The sequence below is a fragment of the Mastigoproctus giganteus genome, chromosome 5, assembly GCF_048544385.1.
Source record: "Mastigoproctus giganteus isolate SK-2022 chromosome 5, ASM4854438v1, whole genome shotgun sequence".
NCBI classification, from domain to species: domain Eukaryota; kingdom Metazoa; phylum Arthropoda; class Arachnida; order Uropygi; family Thelyphonidae; genus Mastigoproctus; species Mastigoproctus giganteus.
This window is the reverse complement of record NC_143579.1, coordinates 229611099-229637973: the sequence shown is the minus strand read 5'-3', so window position 1 is coordinate 229637973 and position 26875 is coordinate 229611099. Positions and strand designations below refer to the sequence as shown.

The following is a 26875-nucleotide window of genomic DNA, read 5'->3' as shown; positions in this document are numbered from 1 at the left end:
AGACCACAACCAATATGCACTACTAACATTGACAGCTTATGAATAATTCTGAATGTTTTTTCTTTATATTGAAGCCATTTTGGTCCCCCACTTGAACGAGGGAAAATGGTAACCTTGCCCAACAAGAACTAACCCTATCTGCTGCTTGTTTAATGAAATAGGGATAAGCGCGAACGCAAATCCCTACTACCAAAAATTTCGCGTGCCAGCTATCCCAGTTTGGGAAAGTGGCAGGGGTTAGTTATCTCGCTTATGAATAATTCTGAATGTTTTTTCTTTATATTGAAGCCATTTTGGTCCCCCACTTGAACGAGGGAAAATGGTAACCTTGCCCAACAAGAACTAACCCTATCTGCTGCTTGTTTAATGAAATAAGGATAAGCGCGAACGCAAATCCCTACTACCAAAAATTTCGCGTGCCAGCTATCCCAGTTTGGGAAAGTGGCAGGGGTTAGTTATCTCGTAGTGCAATGAGAAAACCTCACCCTTGGGGGTGTCCTTGCTGATCGACACAACCCCTACGCCAAGTAAGTATGCTGTTTCATTGAACTGGAGTCACTGCCATATACAGGTATGAATTATCGAAATGGGTGTCTCATAATTTAAGTGGAGCTAACCTGCTGGGTGACACCCCGATAGGAAGTACTGTACACAAATAATATTATATAAAATTGATGAGAATAAATGCACCTTCTTTGCAATCTGAAAAAGCACATGCATGAAATTTTTACGTTCTTAATTTCCAAGCGATTATTTCATATGCATTTGATTTTCGGTTGGGCCGGCTCGGTTCGAACTCTTTCCCAGAGAATTGCACACAGTCCAGTTTTTAAGTATGGTTATAAACGGAAATTTAACTGAAGCCTAATTATATATACAGGAATTATATTATATAATTAAAATTTTTAAAATAATAAAATAATTCCAAATTGCGAATAAGAGCTACCAAAAATTCCTCACTTAATAAAATTGTTTTTCGTAATTAATTATAATTAATTACGAAAACCAATTCGTAATTAATTACAATTAATTAGTTACGAATTATGATTATAATTATGAAAAAAACAGACAAACAAATTGATTGATGTAGCGTTTTAGGCGTGACTTTATTGTGCCATGCAACCCTCTCCTGAGACCAACTAACTCAGCCACGCTGTGAAAAAAAGGCACATAAAGGTTCCTTACGTCATCGGTGAGATTCGAACTTGTCTTTTCGATCCCGTGTGTGGAGGATGGCGATTGTACCAACTGTACTAACCACAAGGTGTGCACATAAATTTGATTAAAGATGAGTATTTTGGTTTTAATTCCAAAGAAATATGCGAAGGCACCATTTAAGTGATGGCCCTTGTCAAAGATAATAAATCAAAACTGCCAGATCCTAGAAATACTTCTAAATCTTAGCCATGGGAGTTTAGAGGTCACGTGTAGCAGTCAAGAAATACGGTTGAAAAAGAAGGGTTATTATAAAGTGCTTTTTTATTGAATAAAAAGGGAAAAGGGTGAATGAAAATCCCCAGCTGTCAAAAATTCCGCGCCTACAAAAAATTGTATTTTTGTAATTAATTGTAGAATAAATTATTACCAATTAATACATAAAGACAAATACATGCTTTTAGAATCATCCGAGAGGGCCAATTTACTCCATCCCAAATTCCTGAAGCGGCCCTTGAAATTAACTGTTACTTTTACACGCCTATGAATCATATTTTTGCTTTTTAAAGATCGTTGACAAGAAAAACAGCGAATACCAAAAACAAACAAATATATAAAATTAATTTTGATTTTTATTCTAAATTAACGTGCGATGGTGAGTGGTAACCCGAGTCAAAGATAAGTGTCAAATACGACTGTTCCTCTGTTTCTAAGACATCATGACGCAGCAAATTTGGAGGTCACACGTAACAGTCAAGAAACGCGACTGAAGGACACGGGGGTGAATGAATTCCAAATGCCTTTTTTTTGGTTGAATAAAAAGGGAAATGCGAGAACGCAGATGCCCGGGTAACAAAAAAAAAAAAAAATTCCGCACCAAAAAAATTGTATTTTCGTAATTAGTTTTAAAATAAATTAATGCAAAAATGATAAATGCATGCTTTTAAAATCAGAGAGCCAATTACCCCATCACAAATACCTGAAGTGGCCCTTGAAATAATTTTTACTTTTACAAGCTTATAATTATACTTTTGCTTTTTAAAGATCATTTACAAGAAAAGCAGCGAATACCAAAAACAAAAAAAAAAAAAGTATAATTACAAATAAAATTAACAAAGGACCAATTACGAGTGTTTCATTGCTTCTAAGGCATCGTGATGCAGACGAATTTGGAGGTCAAGGAACGCAACCGAAGGACGCGGGGGTGAATAAAAAGGAAAAAGCGCGAACGCAAATGCTAACAAAAATTCCTTGCCTTAAAAAAAAAAAAAATGTATTTTCGTACTTAATTGTAAAATAAATTATAACGAATTAATACATAAATGAGAAATGCATGCTTTTAGAATCGTCTGAGAGGGGCTTCACAAATTCGTGGAACGGCCCTTGAAATACACTGCTACTTTAAGACGCCTATGAATCATATTTTTGCTTTTTAAAGATCATTAACAATAGGGAATACCAAAAACAAAACATGATTACAAACAAAATTTTGATTTTTATTCTAAATTAACGTGCGTTGTGACCCGGGTCAAAAGATAAAAGTGTCAAATACAATTGTTCCTAAGGCATCGTGACGCAGACGAATTTGGACGTCACGCATGCCCGGTGAAGAAATGCTGGAAAGGGGCACGTGGGGGGGTTAATGATTTCTGAATGCTTTTTTTGATTAAATAAAAAGGGAAAAGCGCGAACGCAAATCCCCAGCTACCAAAAATTCCGCGCGCCAGCTATCCCAGTTTGGGAAAGTGGCAGGGATTAGTCACCTCCTTGTGCAATGAGAAACCTCTCCCCTGGGGGCATCCTTGCTGATCAATGCGACCCCAACGCCAAGTAAGTATGCTGCCAAATAGCAATGAAGGCATCGCCATGTACAAGTATGAAATAAAGCAATTGGTGCCTGAAAAAATAATCCTATTTTTTAAAGATCTATCGGAATATTTAAAAGCATTCTTTAAATTTTATAGTATATTTTATTTACAATATTATTATAATTTTTAAATATTTATTTATGCGAATATATTAATGTATATTATTAAGTAAATATTTAATAAATGCTTTCCTGTGTTTGTGGTTTTCTCTGTTACTGTAAAATTCTGTTTACGTAAAAGGTATTCATGTTTACTTGCTATTTACGACTATTTATTTTGATCCCATTCATTTCTCAATAATTTATATATTTTTTTTCCAGTTAATTTATTAACTAGAAAAAAAATATCTATGTATATTCAGCAAAAATAGAAGACTTAAATATTTAAATATCCATCGGTTTGAATTTTGGTATTCATGCAGTATTCCCAAGTTTGCATCATGAATTATTTTGTTATTGAAAAAGAATAGCCATGAAAAAAATTCTTTTGCAGAGCGTTTTTTTCTTTCCTCCATACTTTTCCACTCCGAGATTTGACAATAAAGTAGTTGGGATTTTTCTATTTTATTATTATTTTTTTTGAATAGCAAGAGTGTTGTGTTTTGATCTTATCACACAATATAATTTCAGAATTAAGAACAAAGTTTTAAAGTTTCCCATATCCTGTTGACTGCAAAAACACATAAAGCCTTAGCTAATAACAGAATGAACGAGAGAGCTCAACTTCCATACAAATCGACTTTTGTTATTACTGGGTTTAGACAGTGTATTGTATAAGTTTTTGAAAAAAAGTAAGTTAAAAAACAGTTTTATCCTTTAGAAGAAATTTTAACACAAAAAACTAAATAGCAGGAAATTTGGTTTTCTATTATAATTTTAATCCAATGGTCTTATCGCTCGCAGCAGAAGAAACTCTGCCTTAACTACGAGTTGCCCTGGTATTGTACTATTTTCTATGTCAATCTTTTAATTATACATTAATCTTTTTTGGGATGCTTTTTTTGATATTCCACTATTTTTAACAAAAAAAAATGAGAAAAGCTAATACACTTAGTTTAATGCCAAAGAATATATTTTATTTCGGACACTGCCTCCTGTTTCTCGGCCTGTCTGCAAACATTTTGCTGTTTATGACTCTCAGAGCTTTTCTATATATTTTTTTGGATGTTGAGCTTTTCCGCCCCTTAAATTAAAACAGGCTGTTATAGCAATGCTTCTCTTTAACCTTCAGATAATCCATTTATTTCAGGCAGTGTAATATTAGGGCAACTCGTTGTTAAGGAAGAGTTTGCTTTAGCTGTGAGTGATTACATTATTTCCAGCTTATGTGAGCATAAGTTGTGTGCACAGTTTGGAAATACAGTAATATAATTTAATTTTTAAATTTATGACTCTTTCTCAGAGCTTTTATTTTTTTTGGATGTTGAGCTTTTCCACCCCTTAAATTAAAATAGACTGTTATAGCAATGCCTCTCTTTAATCTTCAAGCAATCCATTTGTTTCAGGCAGAGTTTGTTTTAGCTGTAGGTGAATACATTTCCAACCTGTGTACACACAACTTGTTTTTTTTTTTTGTTAGTTGTTGGCGCATCGGCTTCTGTGGCCATAATGCATCTCCCAAGGTTTTTGCACTACTCTGATCCAAGCCCGAGGAGGGATTCGAACCCGCGACTTTTGGGTTGCCAGGCCGGCACGTTACCCACCCGGCTAGCCCGCACACAACTTGTATGCACAGGTTGGAAATACAGTAATATAATTTAATATTTAAATTTATGACTCTTTCTCAGAGCTTTATTTTTATTATTATTATTTTTGGATGTTGTGCTTTTCCACCCCATGAAATTAAAACAGGCTGTTATAGCAATGCCTCTCTTTAACCTTCAGGCATTCCATTTGTTTCAGGCAGTGTAATATCAGGGCAACTCGTTATTAAGGCAGAGTTTGTTTTAGCTGTGGGTGAATACATTTCCAACATGTGTACACACAGTTTGTGTGCACAGGTTGGAAATACAGTATATTATTTATTTTTTAAATTTATTCTATCTGTGTACACAAAAGGAATTATTGCTGTTTACACACAAGAAAACCATACGATCCTTCTTTCCTAAGGTTCATGTTCGTCGTCGGTTTTTTGGAGTTTGCTAGTGGTGTTGGGCAACTTTCCAGTAGGTAGGTAGTCTTTTCCTTCTTGTAACTGAGGGTTATGTCCGGTTTTTTGTAAGGGATCATCTTGTCCTTTCTTGATCTCGCTTGAGTGATCTCGGGAGGTCACACAAGCGAGGTCAAGAGAGAGAGACAGACAGGCGTATGAATAAGGGCGTGTCAAGCCGGGGTTAGAGTGCACAGAGTGGCGTGCGTCTGGTCCAGGCGGCCCATCTCACAGAGCTCTGAGCACTTCTTTCCCGAGAGAGAGAGAGAGAGAGAGAGGAGGTGAGGAGATCCTGGCGGGATTGGTCCAGGGAACAATGATGCAAGGAGGTACACAAAAATTCTCGAGTAGAGACAGAATGAAGTAGAGGTGTAGAAGAGATTATAGATACCCAGAGACAGTTCCTCGAACCAATCTCGTCCTTTCTTATGACATGGTCTCAGCACAGTTTGTGGATATGGGTCTCTAGTATGTCTTGAGGTTTCGTACTTGTAATACTTTCTGTGATCAACTGGGGTATTTCTATAGCTTCTGACATATTCTCTTGGCGACTTGCTTGTGCTTGTAAGTGTACTGCGCCTGGGTGATCACCCTATATATCACGGAGACGTGTTGTTTCTGGAGAATTGTACAGCTTAGAACTCGTAATTATTGCATGTTAATTTTAAGAAGTAATTAAAACAAGAATACATTTTTAAAAAGGCTGCTTTTTTCAATGATAATCATATATATTTGGGTACTCCCTCATGGCGATACTTTACTGATGTCTGAAAAATAACCCAGAAGCAACTGGCGGCCTTTCCCTCTGCTGAATATTCACTATAAGATTCTTGCCAAGCTACTAACGAGAGGTTACAATTATCTATACACATATACAATTATACATTTATTATTTATTTTATTTTTATTTATTTTTGTGCTGGTACTCAGGACTTCGTTTTGATAGTTTCTTTTGTTAAGAGAGGTCCATAAAATTGACCCATTTTAGATGCCCATAAAGAAGCTCCCATCCGAAAAGAATTTAATTTCCAATTCGATAAATATCGAAACCAATCGATACCTCAGTACTAGAAATCAATCGTCACAGTACTATTAATGTTATACAAGCGAAACAGGATTAACATTTGTTATTTTGTGACATTTAGACATTGCATTTATTGAGAAATTCCTTAACACTGTCATTGAGTAAAACACGTCAAGAGGTTTTATAAGTATGACTGTCCCTAATAAGTAATTTAATTGCATATTATAAAAACCATTTTCCCTATTAATATATACAGTTCAATACCTATGCAAAGTTTGTGAAGGAGAGGAGCATACTCTGTTAAACTTTTACTTTTTGTGTTTCTATTCTAATCGAATAGTGTCAGCACACCCAAGTCGAAACTGGAACGAACGACCTTACAGAAGAAGTTATATTTCATCCTTGGTACAGATATTTAAGGCGTATTCCACTTAACTTTCTTATATTTCTTTCTCCCCTTTTAACAACACGAGATTCACCCAAAAATAATCCAAAAATTACCAAATTATGTGCACATTACAGTAATTAGTTAGGAGTTAATTTCTAATAGGTACGCATAGCCCTAAAATGAAGTTCGGTGTCAACATAGGATACAATATATAATGCATTATTTTAAAAACTTTACTTTAAAAAAATATATGTTTTCCTATAAAATACTTTCTAAATTATATAATTCTATATAGAAAAATAAAGTAAATTAGAATTATTTAAAGCTGCTTTAAATTTTATGAATATACTGTTCACAAACCATATTTATTAAGGTATCTGTTTAGAAGGCCTCCTTTCCCTGAATGGTGAAACTCATACTTACCTGGCACTGGGGCACGCACTGATCAATAAGGGTGCACCCCCAGGGAGAGGCCCTCTCATTGCACACCGAGTCGGCTGACACCTGCCACTTTCCCAAACTGGGATAGATGGAGTGTGTAATTTTTGTTGCTGGGGACTGCGTTCGCGCTCTCCCCCTTTTTTTAAATCAAAAAGTAGAAGCTTGGGGAATACAAGATCTTCACCCCCTTGGTTGGTTGCTATGTTACTCCCCAACCCCTGCTGGCCCCCTTCACCTGGTGGGCAACCCCCACCTCATCCTTCTAGCACTTTGTGTAACTTTCACATCCATTTATGCATATTTTAATTAATACAGACTTAATAAAGGCATATTGATTTGTCATAAAATTAATTAACCGATAATCCACTGGAGAAGAGATATTGATACTACCTTATTCGAAGAAGTTATCGATAATTAAGGATATCGATGGTGGTGGACTCCACCACGTTAAGTTCTGATGGCTGTGAAGAGTTCTGAATTACTTAGTGGATTATTGTTCTGTCTTATTGTAATTGTGACCTTTTAAGGTACGTTGAAACTCCAAAGGAGCTTAAACGTACCTTAAAAAATTCCAATTTGAAATTTCTTTCAACTTAGTAATGAGTTTAATGAAAAGAATGTTAAGCGATTAAACATCCTCAGTTTAAAAATGATTTCCATAGGCAAAGTAAAATATTTATAAATTCTGAAATGGTACTTAAATATTATCTTTATCTTATGTATATGTACATTTTTATTTGTTGTAGTTAATATTTCATACCCTTAGGTCATTTTCACTTCTAAGAAGTTCTAAACCCTTGGAAAACTTCTTATCCAGGTTCTACTGTACTTGGACATGGCTACATGATTAGAGGATCACCAGCATGATTTTTAGCAGCATTTATCAAAACTGCACAAATTTTCATTGCCAAATTTAACGAACGTGCTTTCTCCACTTCTGCTTATAAAACTAGAAATTAAAGCGGTTTACATGAATTCGATCTTCAGTCTCTGCGAAAAATTGTCCCACACTACTCGGCTACGGAGGCCGCCAAGACGACCTCCGTAGCCGAGTGGGCAGGAGCGGGAGTGCAGTAGCACACGCTCTTTGAGTAGTCCGGGGTTCAAGCCCATGACTGCTGAATACGGTCGATCTGCCAACCCGCACTGGACCAGCGTGGCAGATTATGGTCCATTTCCCTCAGCATAAAAAGTTGAGGAGGCTTCCATCCTGCAGTGGGTGATAATGGCTGCACTTTACTTTTTTTTTTTTTTTTTTTTTACTTCGTTTTTAACAAAATACAAACGTTGACCTATATTTAAGTCCCGGTTGCCATCGGGATAATAAAAAGGTACAGAAATTGATTACGTGTTCCCCCTCTGGAGTGGGCCCCAAGTGGTATTTTTATGTTTATTTTATTTATTTATTTATTTTATTATTTTATATATACATTTTTCCCTCTCTCCTCTGGAGTGGGCCCCCAGAGGAATCTGGACCACCTCTTGGCAACATCAGGTGGGCCAGAGTCTCGAATTGAGACACATATCTGGTCTTTTTGCAGTGGTACTGTTCTTCACAGTGATACGAGGCTGAGTTGAACTGTCGTTCTAGGAGTCGTCCTTACACATGTCCACATGTTATGCAGGGCCGGAAGAAGGTATTTCGGCCCCCTTTACTAAGGATATAGATATTTTCTGCCTTATTGTTCTGTTTTTGGCGCCCCTTAAAGAATGGTGCCCAGGCCAGATCCTGCAGCCCGTGCTTTAATCCGGCACTGATGTTATGACAGCCTGTTTCAGAGCTTTGTGGTCCTTCATTAAATAGCAGGTGGTCTCTAGTGACAACACGCAGACAACCGATTGTAAAGATGATCGATGTGAGCAAGGAAATGTGTTCCAATCTAGCTAAAGCTGTTTGCAGAAAGTAGTGCAATACCATGGCAACTCGTTGTAAAGGCAAGTTTTTCTGTTATCAGCATTAATTCAATTCCTTTATCTATATAATTTAAACACTACTAGCCATTAAAAGAGATGAAAGAATGAAATTAATCATGATGACTGTTTACAGATGTAAATAAGTCATTTTATGCTTAATATTCATTGAAATGTGCTGCTCTGCAACTGTTGAACCCACTAGATGTACCTATAAAAAATCAGGAAATTTTAACATCTGGCACCTATCAATCCCCGAGAGGATGTCGGATTCTTCAGAGTTTACTGTATATTAAGAGCGAATACTCAGTTTATATTTAATAATAAAAGGATAATAATAATAAATTTGATAATTGAATGTGCGCATAATTTGTTTTGTCTCACGTTCTAGTTGTGCAATACCAGCACAACTCATTGTGAATGCATTTGTTCTGCTGTGAGCATTAAGATCATTACGTTAACTAATCATTTTAAACAAATGAGACTGTAGTTATATAAGAATTTTAATCAATGATTTTAATTTATTAATTTAGTTTAATATCAATTACATTATTAAAATCAATTATGAAAATAAAATAATTATTAAATTGTGGAGTAAGAGGAATATCCAGTCCTACTATCTGTGGCCAAAGAGATTTAATTATTAATTAACTAAATTCATAATTTCATTTATTTAATTATGTTGAGCCTTTTTTTTTTTTTTTTCTTAAATTGAAGCCATTTTGTCACCCAACTTGAAAGGGGAATTAAATTAGTGAACCCCGGAAAAAAATAAAGGCAAGAGCTGATTATATAAAAAAAGAAAAATTTGTAGAAATATTCCAAAATTTAATTAAAATCAGATCAACAGAACTGTGGCAATTATTATTATTATTTATTTTTTAATGCACGTCATATAGGCTATTCATATAGCATACATTGTAGCTGAAGCAGTGAATATTGCTTGTTGCTATGTGTTTGGAGGATTGAATGGGTAATATGGCGGATGCGCAGAAACGAAATGTTCTTGGTTCAAGCATAAAACTCATCAGTATTTTCTCATTTTTTTTGTTATAAATCATGAATTATTACTCTTTGCAAACACGCTTGAAATGTAACGCGGTTTTGACCCATCTTGTGTTCCATTCCTAGGAGTTATTCCTGATATTTTCGCATTCTGAGGGTAATTTTTTCTGCAGCTATTTCTTCCGGAGGATATTTTCCAGGGGAATTTTTTCATGGATTTCTCGTGTTAATCCCTTGGCCACATATAAGTAAGCCGTGGGGGGGGGGGGAGCCTTGACTGCTTATATGTACACTATACTCATGTCTTCAGCAATAAAGATAGTCCTGAAATCGGCTATCATTTCAGTTGTTTTAAATAACTGACCAATTAACCTTTTGGCCAAGTTACCCCTTTAAAAGTTGTGCAATACCAAAGCAACTCGTTACAAATGCTGTTGTGTTCCTGAAACAGTCTAAAACTAAGTCATCGTTTCTCATCTGCCCAGGCACTTTCAAAAATATAGTTTCCTAAAGTGGATCACATCTGTACAACTGGAATAAGTTTTCCTAAATTTTGGGTATGAACTGTGTCAGAGTACCCAGCGATGAAATCATGAAAATATCATCTACCCCTCCCCCTTTCGCATATTTAAGAACAATATTTGAGGGTGGGTAAGGAGAAATATCCCCAATAAACTGATTTTATATAAATACTAATTGGATTAAATATCTAAATAAGATGTGACAATATTTAAATGAACTGTAGGAGACTAATTATAGCTCCACATTTGCAATTTTTCTCTTACTTTGAATTTTTAACTTGGGATGGGGTATATGAATGCTCTGGACTTTTATATATATAGAATATTAAACCAATATATTTGGTAATACAATACCATGGTAACTCGTTGTGAGGGTAAAATTTGGTCTGTTGTTGTTGTTGTAGTAGGATTTTAGGAGCATCAGGGACTAAGGCCATATTGCTCCGTGTATACTGTCTCTAAATTGGGTGGGTTCTGTGGTCGATTTTCTGTTTGCGGGACGAAAAACCCGAGTTTTCGGGAGAAAAACCATGCTACCTCGCCTTAGACCGACTAACTCCGCCATGTTTTGAAAAAGCCCATCGAAATTCCTCACGTTACGGGTGGCTTTTCCACGCAGTGTCGAGAGGTCAGCGATCCTATCAACTGTTTACCACTGTAATAAATATCAGTTAACTGGCCATAAAGAGAATATGCCATTATAGATCAGATTATTGATCTGCAAAAAGAGTATTCTCAAGTAGCTGATGATTTTCAGTTCTTTTGAGCTACTTTCCAGGAAACATTCTAAATAATCCATACATAAGGGGATTATTTATTATACCTTAACCAGGCAGTTCCAGATGTACCTCACAGGTGTAGCACTAGCTAACACCTGTGAGGTGCATCTGGGAAATACGTTAATTGTAGATTGACGATAAAAATTTGTGATTTTCTGTAGCTTGTTAAATGTAGACAAAATTTTAATGGGTATTTTATCATTTTCCCAGAGTTATAAATTTTTATACTCAGCAAGTATATGCTTGGTACAAATTTTCACTGGCAGTAGTATAACTCACTAGTTCTGAAGGAAATAGGAAATATCTCACTATGAAATATTTCTCGTGTTTGTTATTGGCTATTTGCGTTATTTTCTCTCTATCTTTAGAAGTCTCGATCTGATATAACGATTTTTATGTGAAATAATTATTTCTCAACACAATTATTTCTAATAATAATAATAAATAGGAGATTAGCCAGGCCATTTGTGTTCAAGTAGTTCAATACCAGTGCAACTCGTTGTGCAGGTGAATACAAGCATAGTACAATAAACTCTCTACAGTAAAGAACTCTCCTTAGTATTTCATGGATAAAAATTTTAAACAAGTTTTAAAATATTGTAAAATAGAAGTACATAATACTTTCTAAGATGTTATATAGCTTTTAAATGTTTTTAATTTAAACAATTCCATTTTAATAATAATAAACAGCAATAATGGACATGTTCACATTTACAATTTTAAGCTATTAAAAGTTTTTAAAATTAGAAAAAAAATGGAAGAAACTAACAGTTTCACTTATATTTTATGTCTACAATTTTTTTTTATTTAATTTTCAGCAGAATTAATATGTTTTTTTGTTTTTTTTGAAAATAAAAGGTGTAAAAAGACACCTTTTATAAATGTTTAATTTTTTTAGAAAAAAAAATATATTGTTAAGCTCTAAGCAGAATTTAAAAAGTTCATAAACTTTTTCTAGAAATTAAAAAGAAAGTTTACACCTGTCAGATGTAGCGCTACCCTTTAGTAATAATTAGTGCTCCACTACTTAAAAAAAAATAATAATAATACTAATAGTGCAGGAACCTCATTAAAAAAAATACAGTTAGTATGGCAGATTCTAGAGTTAAGCAGGACACGGGTGCCAGAATTAATGGTAAGCAGGGCCGGATTTACATATAAGCTAAACAAGCTACAGATTAGGGCCTCACACTACAAGGGGCCTAGCTCCATCTTAAAAAATCCTTTTTTAATATTGTCACAGGTGCACTGTAAGAGAGAAGGACCTCATACTTAGGGTTACAACAAGTTTAAATCCGGCCCTGATGGTAGGGATACTTGGTCTTCCTTGCTGCAACTGAGGGTCCCTTTATTCGGATTTGGGACCTTACAATGACTTTGCTTACAGATCATAAATAAAATAAAGTCATTTGAAACGTTAAAAAAATTACACGTTGTTGGGAAAAATACATTTATTCAGGATAAAAAAAAAAATTTACAAATGTAAAAAATTGTGCATCGTTTAAATTTAAAAGACTTCCGTTGGATTGCAGGTCTGACCTAGATCCACGCTGTTCGTAACGAATGACGCATTTGTGATATTTTGACGCACTTTAGTCTTCTGTTCTGCATTTTTTTTTTTTGGAGAGTTCTTTCGGTTATTTCATCCCACGTGAACGTTGCCAGTTGTGAATTTACAGATGACTGTTTTCACTTCATCTCCACCGAGTTGTAAAGTCGAATGATGTCGTATGGACAGAGTATTGATAAAAGTTCCAGGGGCGCACTGAAAAAAAACAAACAAACTTTTGTATTAAATTATGAATCAGTTGTAAACTAAAATAAAGAGTTTGTTATATAGAAGGTGTGATCAAAAAGTTCGGTGACTGATTTTCTATCTTGAAATTACTTCGTCTTAGCAAGTCTGGACTTGTCGCAACGTGTTCAGTGACACACGTTGCGACAAATTTTAGCATAATAGAATCACTTCAATTTACATCACTGATTGTTTAAAACAGTTATTAATTTTGTTATCCGGCAACGTTGGTTTGGACAGAATTTTGACCTCCTCAGTTTAATCTTTTAATCAAAACTTACTGTTTTACATCATGTTCAAGATGATTTGAAAGTCTAAACATAACATTGTCAACAACCTTTCTCAGTCTCATTGCTATCTTTTCCACCAAGCATGAAAGACAATCCACAGGAGTACTACCAGTCACTTTCCTGATTATTTCCTCCAGCATATCAACAGGTTTTGGCTTTCTAGGATTTGGTCTAACCCCAAAAGAAGAACCAACCACTGGGGCACGTGTGGTCAAGTCAAAGTCCAACATCGGGCAGGAATTTTCAAGTCATCGAAGACCGGTAACGTACTGAACCAGTTTTCAGTGAATACAGTACGTGGTAATCAGTGGAAGAACTTGAACGTTCATCAGTTTCTTCCACTTGAGGTTGAGGACCCAGGGCATCAACACAGACCATGTTTTCAAAAACAGGACTACACTGTTCCAGTTGCAGTGGTAATAATCTGATGGTTTGGTGCTGAACTGTTGGACCGACAGGTTCTATGGACTCTGCAGAAGGAAGGACAACAGAAACCAATGGTACAGTTTTTTTACGTATTGTAACATCCTCGATAATACCATTCTTTAAACGCCATTGCAGTTTTATGGTCCAGGAACTTGAGATTTTCGATAGACCAATTTTTCTTGCCACAATGCTCTATGTGTGACTGCTTGGTTTGGGGAGAATAAAGTGACTATAGAACCACTTTGGGACAAATTGGAAACACGAATATTTTGGTCATAAATTACAGGCGAGGATGGCTACATGTTAAAATCTGATCAGTGTCTTCCTTCTTAGTGTCCCAATACTTTCGGTAACATGGTGCAGTTCGAGTACAACTATCAGTAACATTATTGATTGATCAATTTAAGTTTATTGTTTAATATCGAAAAAAATATATACGTACCGAATGACCAACGCAAGTTCCACAGCCCTCCAAGGGTATTTTAAATACGTAATTTCGTCTTCCATTACCTTGGATGCTGCATCCTTTGGGATCTGGGCCAGCTTGGACAACACCCTTGAAGGGTTCAGAGAAGTTCAGGTGGATGAGAATTTCACCGGTGTCGCAGGACAAAGAGACTAGATAAAAAAAAAAAAAAAGCGGCTCCATAAGTTCACAATCCGATTCCAAGATATAGGATTTTTCAATAATAAATAAATAAATAAATCATCTTTATAAGTTTTAAAATTTCAAAGATTTTTAAAATTTGAGCATTTGAGATCTTTCATGGGACTTTATCTTTCTAACAGCATCCCTGTAATATCTATCAACACTGGGAATAAGTGTAATGAATGTTTGTAATATTTGAGATAAAAAGTCGTGCACAATATCATTTAATTCTCAAAAATGGCAGCACTATATATTTGAGTTTGAGATTTAAAACTTGGTTGGCAGTGTTATACTCCTCTATGTAGCTGAATTCTAGAGCTACACATTTTTTCCAATTGTGGAGAAGTCTATTCAGCCCCTTGAACAGAAAACCAGCCCTCCATTTCATTAATTACTTCCTTCTCAATCTGAAATCTGCAGCCCCTGCAGTTTCTTTATTTTAGGCTTCTACAAAAAGAGCCCTGTGAGCGGGAGAATTGTCTGGTAGGAGGTGGATACTTTTGGATGGCTTCCCACTTCTCTTTAACTTAATAGCCTCCATTAACTTTCCCAGGTGCTTTCTGTTGTACTTTCCAGGTGGAAAAGCCTTGAGTTAGAGCCCCGTCAATGACACCATGAATCTTTATGGGCCTGTGGTTGAGTTTGTCTGTCTCAGGCGAAGGCAGCATGGTTATTTCTCACAGAAACTTTGGTTTTTCGTCCAGAAAATCGACAATAACAGACGGGACTCACAGACAATAGATACGGCACAATATGACCTAGGTTGCTGATGAACCTAAAACCCCAACAACCAACCAGTACAGCTCAGTACTGATGCTGTTACCTTTTGGGAGGTAATCTGCACGGACTGACAACATCATCTTTTTTGGAAGACTATGGAATCTTGGTTTTATTTTGGGGGTTAGTGAATACGAATCTTTCCATTGTTTGCTCGTCTATTTTGTTTCTGGGTCATGGTGATGTACGTGTCAACTATCTCGGAATCCATCGAGATGCCACCTTAGGCATGTGCAGGAACACGTGCACTATTGGCAAACAGACCCATTTGGGTCTGTTTGCACAATAGTGTTCAAGGACTATCTGTTCCACTTTTGCCACAGTGGCAGGGTCTGTAGCTCAGATGGGATTTCCTTTTCTTGGGTCTTCGTACATGCACACACACCACTTCGCCCACACCTGAACTGTCTTTCCTATTTTTTCTGTCTTATATGATGGTCAATCCTCTCCTTATTTAGCTCTCATCTCCTCCTGGACAACTTAAATTTCAACAGAACTTAAATCTTGAATAATGTAACACATTAACCATACCTTTGGCTTTATCTGTTCTGAATTCACTTTGGATCCCTTGACTGGGTCGATACCTGGTTCCACTCCTTAGGCGTTGCCCAGAACTCAACTCCAATATTAGCTAAACAAAAATGTAAAATACCAATTATTAACATGCTGACAAAATACCAAAATACTAAATAAATCTGAAAATTAAAATTTTAAGATTTATTTTAGAAATAGATTTAATATTTAGAAAAATTTCAGGACACCAAGATATAGTTCGCTTAAACATGTCCTGGAAAAATAAATTTTCTTTTATCCTTTGAATATCTCCTAGGTAGGATGGAAGGAATGGACATAACCCATTCTAAGGATTATTCTTTTGAGCAACGAGTCAACTTCGTACCTTGCAAGTGGCCGATGCTGCCTTATAAAGAAAAAAATCGTCACGTGGAAGTGAGTTTACAGCAATATTTCTCTAAATTTCTAGAAACCACAATGGACATTTCTGTAACATCTCGTCCTCGTGGGTACAGTTGGTAGAGTCGCTGTCCTTCCCCACCCCGATGTAAAAGATTTGAGTTCGAGTCCCGTGGACCACGTGAGGAATTTTCATGGGCCCTTTTCATAATTTGGCTGAGTTCGTTGGTTTCAGGAGAGGGTAGCGTGGTTTTTCATCCAGCAAACAGAAAATCGACCACAGAACACACACATTTTGGCCATGCAATATGGTCTTAGTCGCTGTTGCTTACAAAATCCTACAACACAGCTGTAATTCAACTAAAAAGCTAAAAAGGCAAACTGCAGCCATTATCAATCCACTGCGGGATGGAAGCCTCCTCAACAATTCATGTTGAAGAAAATGGACTATAATCTGCCACGCTGGTCCAATGTGGGTTGGTAGATCGACCATAGTCAGGGACTTTAACCCCAGTCTACTCAAAGAGCGTGTGCTACTGCAGTTCAGTTATTTATCTTAGATCCAAAACCATTGATTAGCTAATAGAAAACATATCCCAAAATTTTTCAATTTGATTCAGATGTGGAGAATTAGCATTAGTAGAGGCATGCACCCTTTTGTTCCTCTCACCAATCTTCTTGCCCTTTTACATCCTTCCTAAAATGAGGCCTCCAGGCCTGAACGCAGTACTCAAGATGTGGCCTGACCATTGCCATATACAAAGGGATCATCACCTCCTTATCCCTGCTGGAAAATTCCTGTACGTCATTAACAAGACCCCATTGCCTGCTCAATCGCAGATTACTTCTACCCATATGCAGTACTTTGCAGTTCTCAAGGTTAAACTTCAGTTGCCACTTCTCAGCCCATCTGTCCAACTTTTCCAGATCCTGTTGCAGTACCATACTGTCATTTAAGTGGACAGAGTACATGGTGGTAATCTTAGGAATGTTCCTGAAACCATCCAAATCCAATTTTTGAAAACGTCGTTTCATAGCCACTTTTAGAAATAATTGTTTCTAAATAACCTAAGCCCGAGCACTGTCACCATCAACAGTAACGTCCTCAGACAGTAGATTGAAAAACAAAACGAGGAGAAGCGTTATTTCAATTTTTTGCAATAACCTGCGTTGAAGTAGCCTTCATGATTGAAGCATTTAAAGGAATAACTGTGGATGCTTTTCTTTTTTCTATTTAACCAGTTATGAAACGTAAGGGTTGTAAATCGTTTTCAAGGAAACAATCTAGTGCTGCCCTAGTTTGTCTGACGAACAACTTGTTCCAGACTTGCGTTTCTACCCACTAATGATTCAGCAAGTTTGCACCAACACCCACACATCCTCTCTTAAATCTGACCGAACACCTTTTTGTAGATAAGACAGAAGAGTTTTGAGGAAATTAGGGTTTTTCCAGAATTTTTATATCAATATAATTAATCCATCATGTTTTGTTATTTTGAATTTTCATTAAACTTTTAATTCGATATTTAATTTTAGAAATTAGAAATAAAAAAACAAACTAGATTATCGAAAAAATCTCCAGAAAACGTCGAAATCAAATGATGTCGTTTATGTTAAGGGTCCTTCGGAAAACTGCACTCTAAGCGACTGCCCCTTGCGTCTTTAGCTTAGACCGGCCCTGCAGAAAGTATTCAAAATAAGCAACGTTCAAGTGAGATTGCTAATAATTGAATTTGTACTTCAAGGGTCCTAGGGTACATGTAGTGAGCTAGTGCAATGCACCTGGCTATCCCAGATAGCCAGGTGCCTTGCACCTGGGGGAGTATAGCGCCAGGTTTCACCATTCTTCCATCAGGATGTTTTTCAGCTATTTTTCTGATATTTTTGTTTCTAAACCTTTTGACACACCAATTCTTGGTGTATCACCAATAACTTGTGGTCATACCACTTTCAATTATCGGTTGACGCCAATTGCAAATGGTTTCTAATTTTTTGGACAGTGAGTGTATCTCAGAAGGGGTATCCACATTTCGGAATTGTAGTCTGCCCTTGAAAACGTTCGGCTGAGTTATAAGGGAGCTCATATTGCGCACACAGACAGGACAAAGTCACGCTGATAGGGTCTTCCGGGTTGTTCGAGACGCCCACTTATTTGCGTGGCATGGCTTTGCACTTGTTAGGTCAGTAGGTGCTTAGGACAGTAGCTGTAGGTGTTTACCAGAAATACTGCCCACATACGAGTGTACGAACATGTCAACGGATATAACCTAGTAATTAAGGGGAGAGCAACAGCGTCATCCTCATTTTATTTTTGTTTAATGATAGTCCCAAACACGGATGGGTTGAAAGCTGAGAAGACAGAATACTTGTCTACATTAGACTTCAAATTGGGTAACAGGAAGTTAAACTATCAGGACATCATAGCAAACAAACAAGTAGAGTCATCTTTAACCCCCGAAAGACGTTAACATTTTTCCAGGAGATGACATCGTCTGCTTTTAGGGATCGTCTGCTTTTTGGGATCGTTTGCTCTGAAAAATATTTTTAGTCCATGATAGGGATTTATACCATTCGTAAAAGGTATGAATTCCACCCAAATTTCTATACGTCCCGATATTAGGGTTATTGGTTTAGTTATAGGGTTATCATTGGGAAAATGTGGAGATTGAGGTGTTTAAGGCTTTGAATGTATTTAGCAAGCTCAATGCTGATGGGATTCTTCCTCTTGCTCAACCTACACGCATAAGGGGACGCAAATTCAAACTGAGGAAGGATGGTTGCAGAATTAGTGTGTGGAAGTTTGCCTTTAACCAGCGGGTGGTTGATTTCTGGAACAAACTTCCATCTGTTGTTGAGAAAGTTGATAGCTTAAATAAATTCAAAGAACTAGACAAACTTTTCAAGGAAATGGATAGCCGAAATGGAAGTGTTGTTGTTTTTTTTATGATGTTGTATAAGCTTGGTTTCTTGCATAATTTACCACTACTAATGCTAATGGGGACAGAGTTTCAAAAGTTCAAGAAATTGTGGCAAGAGAGCTCTGTTTCTCTTTCAGAATGATGGCTGATGAGTTGGGTGTGATTAAGGACACGATTCGTTGAATTCTGCATGAAGGTTTATGGAAAAGGAAAGTCTCCGCAAATTTTGTGCCGCACAGTCTGATGGATGAGCAGAAGCAACGAAAAGTGTCATAATCCGAAGACGTCGTCCAGACTTTTCAAGACAATTCTAATTTCCTCGACCGTACTGGCACTAAATGTTTCGGTAAATCATAAACGAAGCGTGAGAGCATTCAATGGATTTCAACACCATCATCAAGGCCCAGAAAGTTTCGTTTACACAAGTCCAGGATCAAGACGATTCTGATTATGTTTTTTAACAAACAGGGAGCGATTCACGAGGAACTTGTACCTGAAAGGGAGAGAGTCAAAGCTGCGTTCTTTGTAGAGATGCTTCAAAGACTATTGAAGTGCATTTTCCGGTTGTAATTTCGAAAGGCAGCTGGATATTTTTGCACGATAATATTCGCACCTTGTTGAGAAGAAACGTTTCTGACTAAACATGGCATTGTACAGATCAACCATCCTCTTTACTTTCCTAATCTAACACCAGCCGAACTGAACTTCGTCTCTTTGGATGTCTTCTCTGACTGACTCTTTTCAGAATCTTTTAGAACGATGTAATAAGTGCATTCCATTAGGTGGTGATTCCTTTAAATAAAAATAAAGCAATTTTTGGGCTCCTTCACTTTGTGTTCTTTTTTTTTTTTTTTTTGCCATACTCCAGGAACTTTATTGCTACACCTCGTGTGTCCATTACTCTCTGTAGTAATGCGGATGATGATGGCAGGTGACACTAAGTCTCTAATTTCGAAGGTTCTGTTAATAGGATTAGTTATAATCATAATCAAACGTTAGGAGCAGGTCACTGTGAAAGTCATAAAGAACAACAAAGGACTTACCAAAGTTAAGATTAAGACCAATGTAGATCATCTATCTTCAATGGGCAAGCCGAATAAAGAACCAGTTTTAAAAGCTGAATCTTTAATGCCATAATTAGACATCAAATAGATGGTGTCAAATATCAGTTGTTGAGCGAAATCTTGTCAAAATAAAGATGATAGGTGATTTCCTTCATAAAAGTATAGGATTTTATATCCCAGAAATTCAGGTGTCATCTCAGTTTTACAAGAAAACTAACCTTTAATGCACGTAATTTACGGTTCATGGTCACAATTCTTGTTGCTTATCTTAAAATACTCCACCTCCGTTTAACACGCAGCGCTGCATCCGTGATTGCAACACCTAACGATACGGCAAATTAAGGTCCACCGGTGGAACCATGGTTGTTTTATTCCTTCAGTGCAATAAAGCACATCCTACATATGAACTATAAGAGAAAATCAAGAAGACAGAAACAAAAACGCCCATCTGGCTACCACAATCATTCTTCACCCTTGACATTTCAAGGATGTTTTTGACCCATTTATCATTTATACCGCCTTTATATGATCCTCCTAGTATTCATATAAAATGCGCTTACATGGAAAATCGAAAACTACTATGTCCACAAGTTCTAGGAGTCTTTGGAGAAAATATACTCAATGTTTCTTGTTGCCGTTTTTCAAATAACTAAATTTTTGGGTTAAGTTTTCAAGAAATCTTCAAATCAGTCTATCAGCAGGTAAGAATTTAATCTATTTGTATTTACCTAAGATTTACTGTTTCTATTGCAATGGCAATTCAAAACTTAATACTTTTTATATACGATAATAACCTCTATGGACAACAACCAGGTAGCATCCTTCCCTAACTATAATATATACATTTTTTTTTAGCAGAATGTACCCTAAACAGTTCTACAGCAAATCCAAAATTCCCTCAAAACTAAATGACATTTTGGATTCAACCGAAGATGACTGTCCACCCATGAAGGACAAAGAAAAAGAATTTTTTATCGCTATATTACCACCCGAGAATGCAACTGGGGATATTGCTGATGAAGATTCTGGTGAAGAAGATGGTCCAGGAAGCATAAATAATTTGCCTGGAAGCATGCTCAAGATGCTTTAGATGATTCTTTAATTGAAGATGAGGAGTCTAAATCCCCTCCGAAGGAAAAAAGGAAGGAGTGGGAGGAGTAGACCGAATGGACCAGAATATATTTCATTGTAAATCATAATTTGATGAATAAAATTGCATTAATCATGTCATTAGGTTCTAATTGTCCTTATTCCCCACACAAATTTAAAATTCATAAAAAATCCTGATTTAAGGCATAAATTGGGTTGAGTATTTTATAGAGATGGCCATTCCTTGCCTGAAAAAACAATTTTGTAAAGATAAAAGAAGAAACCAATTGTTTGCTGATGTTCCATATGGTAATATGATACAACTATCGCGTTAACCACGTGATATTTCGAAAGTCAAAGAACTGTTTCTTGTAGGAAAATCTCTTACTTACCGCAAGTACAAATCCCAGGAGTAGCCACAGAGGTCCCATGCTTGTCTTGTGCAATGTCGTCAGCTGTTTCCCTCTTTGTTTTGTCACCGCATACACTTGAAACCTGTCGGTGCTGGGCAGGGCCGCTCTCTTTCCATGACCTCCTTCTTTAAGACTGACGTTGCCCCACGTGATATTACAATCAACACCTTACAACCAGTAAGAGATTCCGTTAACTTTTCAAGACCAAAATTTCGGGGAGGGGAACACGTGGTTGTCATAGAAACTAGTATTGCAACTTCGAAATATGTGGGCCTTCAGGAAACAGTTGAAGGTAGACTTGGCACCTTTTGTTTCTGAAGGGAAGGGTGGGCGTGGGGAAAGAGATTAATATTTCCTTTCAAAGTTCATTCGTAACAATATTCGATTAGGGTTTTATAATTTTTATGGGAAACAAACCCTTGCCATAAAAGTGGTAAAGATTGGCAAATTCAGTATGAAACATCCATCGAAAGTTGACACCAAAGTAGATATTATAAATTCAGTTTCCATTAGATATATCATTGCATATGAAATCCGTCTATTCTTAATCCTTTTTCTTCAGAAATAAAAGACTTAACCATGAAGGTGTGGCAGTGGAATAAGGTTGAGAACCCTGTCCTTGAGGTGCACGAGTTACACAGTCTACTTTTACATGTTTAACATTTTGAATTTAGTTCTCAGAATGATGATGCTAATCGATGTGTCAATAAATCCCTCGTGGGTGGGACTGTTGGTAAAATGGCTGTCCTCCCCACACCGGGTGGAAAACACTTCAGTTCGAGTCTCATTGGCGCGAGGAATTTTTATGGGCCTTTTTCAGAAAGTGGCTGAGTTAGTCCATCTCAGGTTAGGACAGTATGGATTTTTTCTCCCGGAAACTCGGGATAAAAAAATATACCAGCAAACAGAAAATTCACTGGTGTCCTAAAGTTGCACAATATTCTTTTTCTGGAATATAAGCAAATGCTGGTCGAGTCACAGAGATCAAAATTCCTTTGACTTGTAAATGTTTGGAAATATGTTTAGTAGGTTTACATACAGGTTGATTCGAAATTGCATGTCCTTAACAGAGGGTTACTAACAAAAGGAAGGGTCCATATTGTTCCTAGGTGGTTTTTCGGTTTAAGTCGATCATATTAATTTGCTTTAACCTTCAATTATTTCAAGTTTCAAGTTTACTCTGAGGTTCAGAGTAAACTTGAAACGCCACCAAACTGTTTTAAGGGTGAATCGAGGTGGAAACATTTCATTAAATACCAAAAATAAATTTAGATGGAAGCCTCATGATGAGAGCTATAAAACATTACTCAAGAAACAGCTCACGGCTTCAGGTTTGCTCATAGTGCATCGATTTCTTATTGGGGAGGCAGTTCACCACACACACCGGGTGGAACAGAGCTGAGTTCGACTGTCTTCAATGACGTTAGGAATTTTTATGGGCCTTTTTCACAACGTGGCCCAGTTAGTCGGTCTCAGGAGAGGGTACTCCTGACTCGTGCTTTTCTTCCAGCAAACAGAAACTCTACCACAGAACACACAGAGCAATATGGCCTTAGTGCTTATAAAACATACAACAACAACAACAATTATCCTGAATAAGTGTCCCATTAAAATAGTTTTTCCCTGAATGCCAATCTTAATCGAAGATTTAAATATTACATTTTTTAAAAAAAAGATCATTTAGTTTTTCGGGAGCAACCGAAGCAGTTTATTTGAAGATTTTATAAAAAATTAAAGCAATATTGAAAATTGTGGATTGTTTTAACTAAAGCAGAGAGAGAAAGAGAGTTCAGCTTTATTTTTAATATATATTTTCATCCAGACGATGACTGCCAATAAACAGTGAGTTCTCCACTAGATGGCAGCACATTTGCATTAGTCTTCTGTGTGAGATATTCGAAGAACTTTTGCACGTTTTTTGAAGGATGCAAGATTGGAAATCAAATGCGTCATCAATAATTAATTATCCCCTCTGCTTTCAATGAGATGTGATAGAACAAAGAATATAAGCTAAGAAGTCTCTGCTTATATTCATAGTAGAGGAATGGGTTGAATCAATCATTGATTCAGTCAATCTGAATCTGAAATTGAGTCAATCATTGGATGGGTTCCTTATTGAGGGGAATTCCATAACTTCATCAGGATATATCAAGAAGATAATTGGTTTTGTTATAACTGAGAGGGAAGTGAAAGAGAAATTGTTGAAGCTTAATACAAAAAAGGCCCCTGGGATGGATGGGATCTACCCAATTATATTAAGGGAGGCAGCAAAGGAAGAAGGCAAGTCCTTAGCCATAATTAGGAGAGCATCTTTGGATTCAGGGGAGATCCCTATGGACTGGAGATGTGCTAATGCATCCCAATTCACAAAGGGGGATGAAAAGGTGACATGAGTAAATACAGACTTGTTAGCTTAACTTCTGTTCCCGAGGAATGCAATTATACTGAAGTCACAGCACGGATTTGTTAAATGGCAATCTTTACTACAAGGCGTCTCTGTACTGTGAGGCGGTTTTCATCTAAGTAACGAAAATATTCATACAGCACGTAGACAGAATGTATCCCAATCTGGTCCCATGAGTGACTCCCAAATTCTGGTGACCCGGATAGGAATAACTATGCAAACTCTTAGGCTTTACAGAACCTAGCCCCTACGATGTTTTTTGTTTTTTTTAAATAGGCCCTGGCCACTGAAATCCCAGGAAACTAGGTGGCAGGGCCTGCCGGAGTAAAAATTTCAAACTACTGTGTACCTGGTCTGCCTCCACGAGGCCAAGTGTGGGCAACGTTGGGCCATAGCAGGGGTCTAGTAGCTAAATGGCCAGAAGAACAACGATACAAAATACTACACTTACAAAATCCATACACTTTTAAATCTCTGGCCTTTGCAGTGAACTGTTACACCCACAATGAAAGCAACGTGGAGATGGGGGAAACCCCTGGTGCCCTCAGACACGAATACACTTTACACTTTGTCTAATACACGAACACCTCCGACATCATTTGATGTTCCATTGTAACGTTTTTGTATATTAATGTTAGCTGATGAAGGGATCCATCGTCCCGATAGTATGATTGTAAATAGTTTAGTATTTTGTAAACATTTTAAATATTTGTATAGTTTGTAAATATTTTAGTCCTGCATCTTTTGGATGCAACAGTGTTCCTTATGCATTATGGAACCCCAAGCAAGGCCTTTTCCTAAGTGTCCTATGTAAATGCGGGTAAATAATTACGTAGTGATATTTATTCCACCTTGAGAATGCCGCGTGGTGGGGGGTAGGGTAGCTAGTGGGAGAAGAGGGATACGGGTCACGTGGTACAAGTGGGCAAGGCAATTACGTCACTACAAATGAACAGATAAATAATTAGATAGGTCATTTCCTGATTGGATATTGATCGGTGCGTTTCCACAGGTGTGTCTTTCACATAGAAAAGATTTGACTTACTCCGCCATACCTCTACATTTTACATAGAAAAGCGTGCGCGAGGGTTGGTGAGCAAAGCGAGCAGGGAGCGAAGTTCCCTGGTTATTATTATTATTATTGGTAGTAGTAGTAATCATTTCACCTGTCCATTCATTCCCTACAATAATATGTCAACTTCTTCTTGAATTTATTCAGATACCCACTCGCACAATAACAGATAGAACTTTCTTCCAACAACTGGCTGAAGACAGACCTCGCAACCGTCCTTCCTCAATTTGAATTTGTGTCCCCTCACGTGCGTAGTCTGAGCAAGAGGAAGAACGTCATCAGCATTGAGCTTGTTCAATCAATTCAAAGCCTTAAACACCTCAAACAGATCAACTCGCAAGTGCCTGCTCTCCAGACATTACAATTTGAAGAAGGAAGGTTTGTTCCCTTCACCAACATCGTTGCCCTTCTCCGGTTGCAAGAGATCCATACCCTTTGTAAAATGAGGCCACCGGATCTGTATGAAGTACTCAAGATGTGGCCTAACCATGACCTTGTACAATTGCAATATAAGTACATTCCTATCTAGATGGTCCTGAATTAATTCTTTAACCACAGACTCCATTATTTTCTCTGGAATAGAAATTAAGTACACAGGTAATTTGTTATTTGTATTTTTAAGATGAAAATGGATTGTTCTATGATTGGATAAACCACTTGGGATTTCCAAGATGAAAACGCTGTCTAGACAGCATAGTAAGAAGCAAAGCGAGCCCCTCCAATCAATTTATCACTCAATGGCTGGCACAATACACCCTTAATCATCGAGAATTCTGAAAAGGGTAAAAGTGATCTAAAAATAGCGGAGGGATTTCAGAATTCTTTCAAGAGGAAGTCATTCTAGATCAATTCAAATGTAAAATTTGTGGAGATGATAAAGCGATTAAGTGCAATGAATTCCTAGGATTGATCTGAAATCCTTGCGCTAAAATAAATCTAACTAAATTATCCAAAGCAGAAAGAGGTCCTTTTTGTTATTGATCACAGTAAGGAGAACACGAAATCAAAAACTTATCTGTAAATTATCAGATGAAAATCGTGATAATAATTTTACGCAAATTCCTCTGAGCATTCAAGATTACTTTGAGCTGGATCAGTCCTCTGACCATCAGGAAATCAGTGCATATTTCTACGCATAATAACCCCTCGTGTGAAATTCGTATAGTAAAAAAATGACAGAGGATTCATTCATAAATGGTCCTCGTGGGTATATAGCACAGTTGGTAGGATCACCGTCCACCCCAAACCGGCTAGAAAAGACTGGGTTCGAGTCCCATCGATGACGTGAGGAATTTTTATGGGTCTTTTTCACAACCTGATACGTCAGTCGGTTTCAGACAAGGGCAGCATGGTTTTTTCTCCCGGAAACTCGAATTTTTGTACATCAAACAGAAATCGACTGTAGAACACATGCAATTCACAGAGAGTATACACGGATCAATATGGCCTTAGTTGCTGATGCTCCTAAACCCTTTTACAACAACAACTGGCAGCTGCTTTACTGGTGGAATGGAGGTGAATCCTGTCCAACCTACAGGAAATCGAAATTATACTCAGTAGGATTGAGACAGTGACACAGGCAGGTGGCCATACTGGGTATTTGGATTTTTAATTAAGAATCATTTTCGCAAGTGCCTATGTGAATACGCATGCGTGAAAATACATTTGGTCATGTCTAATTCCTGATGAAGGAAAGATTAGCCAAGCAACATCTTTAATCAGAAACGAAAGCGTATTTTTATTACACATGAAACATATTCTTGGAGATTAATGCGCAACGAACTCGTAATTACAAAGAATGTCCTCTCTTTCAGAGTCACAACGGA

General features: G+C 37.0%; 1 protein-coding gene and 3 non-coding genes across 4 annotated transcripts; 1 reads left to right on the top strand and 3 right to left on the bottom strand.

Annotated features, from left to right (window-relative positions):
• Positions 1-372: 372 nt before the first annotated feature.
• On the bottom strand, positions 373-535 carry LOC150086239 (U1 spliceosomal RNA). Its single transcript, XR_016547041.1, has one exon. It is a non-coding gene; the product is annotated as a U1 spliceosomal RNA (small nuclear RNA).
• A 2295-nt stretch (positions 536-2830) lies between these two features.
• LOC150086238 (U1 spliceosomal RNA) lies at positions 2831-2993 on the bottom strand. Its single transcript, XR_016547021.1, has one exon. It is a non-coding gene; the product is annotated as a U1 spliceosomal RNA (small nuclear RNA).
• Positions 2994-6998: 4005 nt separating this feature from the next.
• LOC150086237 (U1 spliceosomal RNA) lies at positions 6999-7162 on the top strand. Its single transcript, XR_016547019.1, has one exon. It is a non-coding gene; the product is annotated as a U1 spliceosomal RNA (small nuclear RNA).
• A 5511-nt stretch (positions 7163-12673) lies between these two features.
• On the bottom strand, positions 12674-26722 carry LOC150086236 (uncharacterized). Its single transcript, XM_090374836.1, has 5 exons — positions 26713-26722; positions 21553-21740; positions 15709-15808; positions 14194-14369; positions 12674-13005 (listed from the first exon to the last, which is right to left on the bottom strand). Exons 1-5 carry the CDS (start codon positions 26720-26722, stop codon positions 12883-12885), a joined length of 597 nt encoding a protein of 198 aa, XP_090230962.1. The 3' UTR covers positions 12674-12882.
• Positions 26723-26875: the final 153 nt, after the last annotated feature.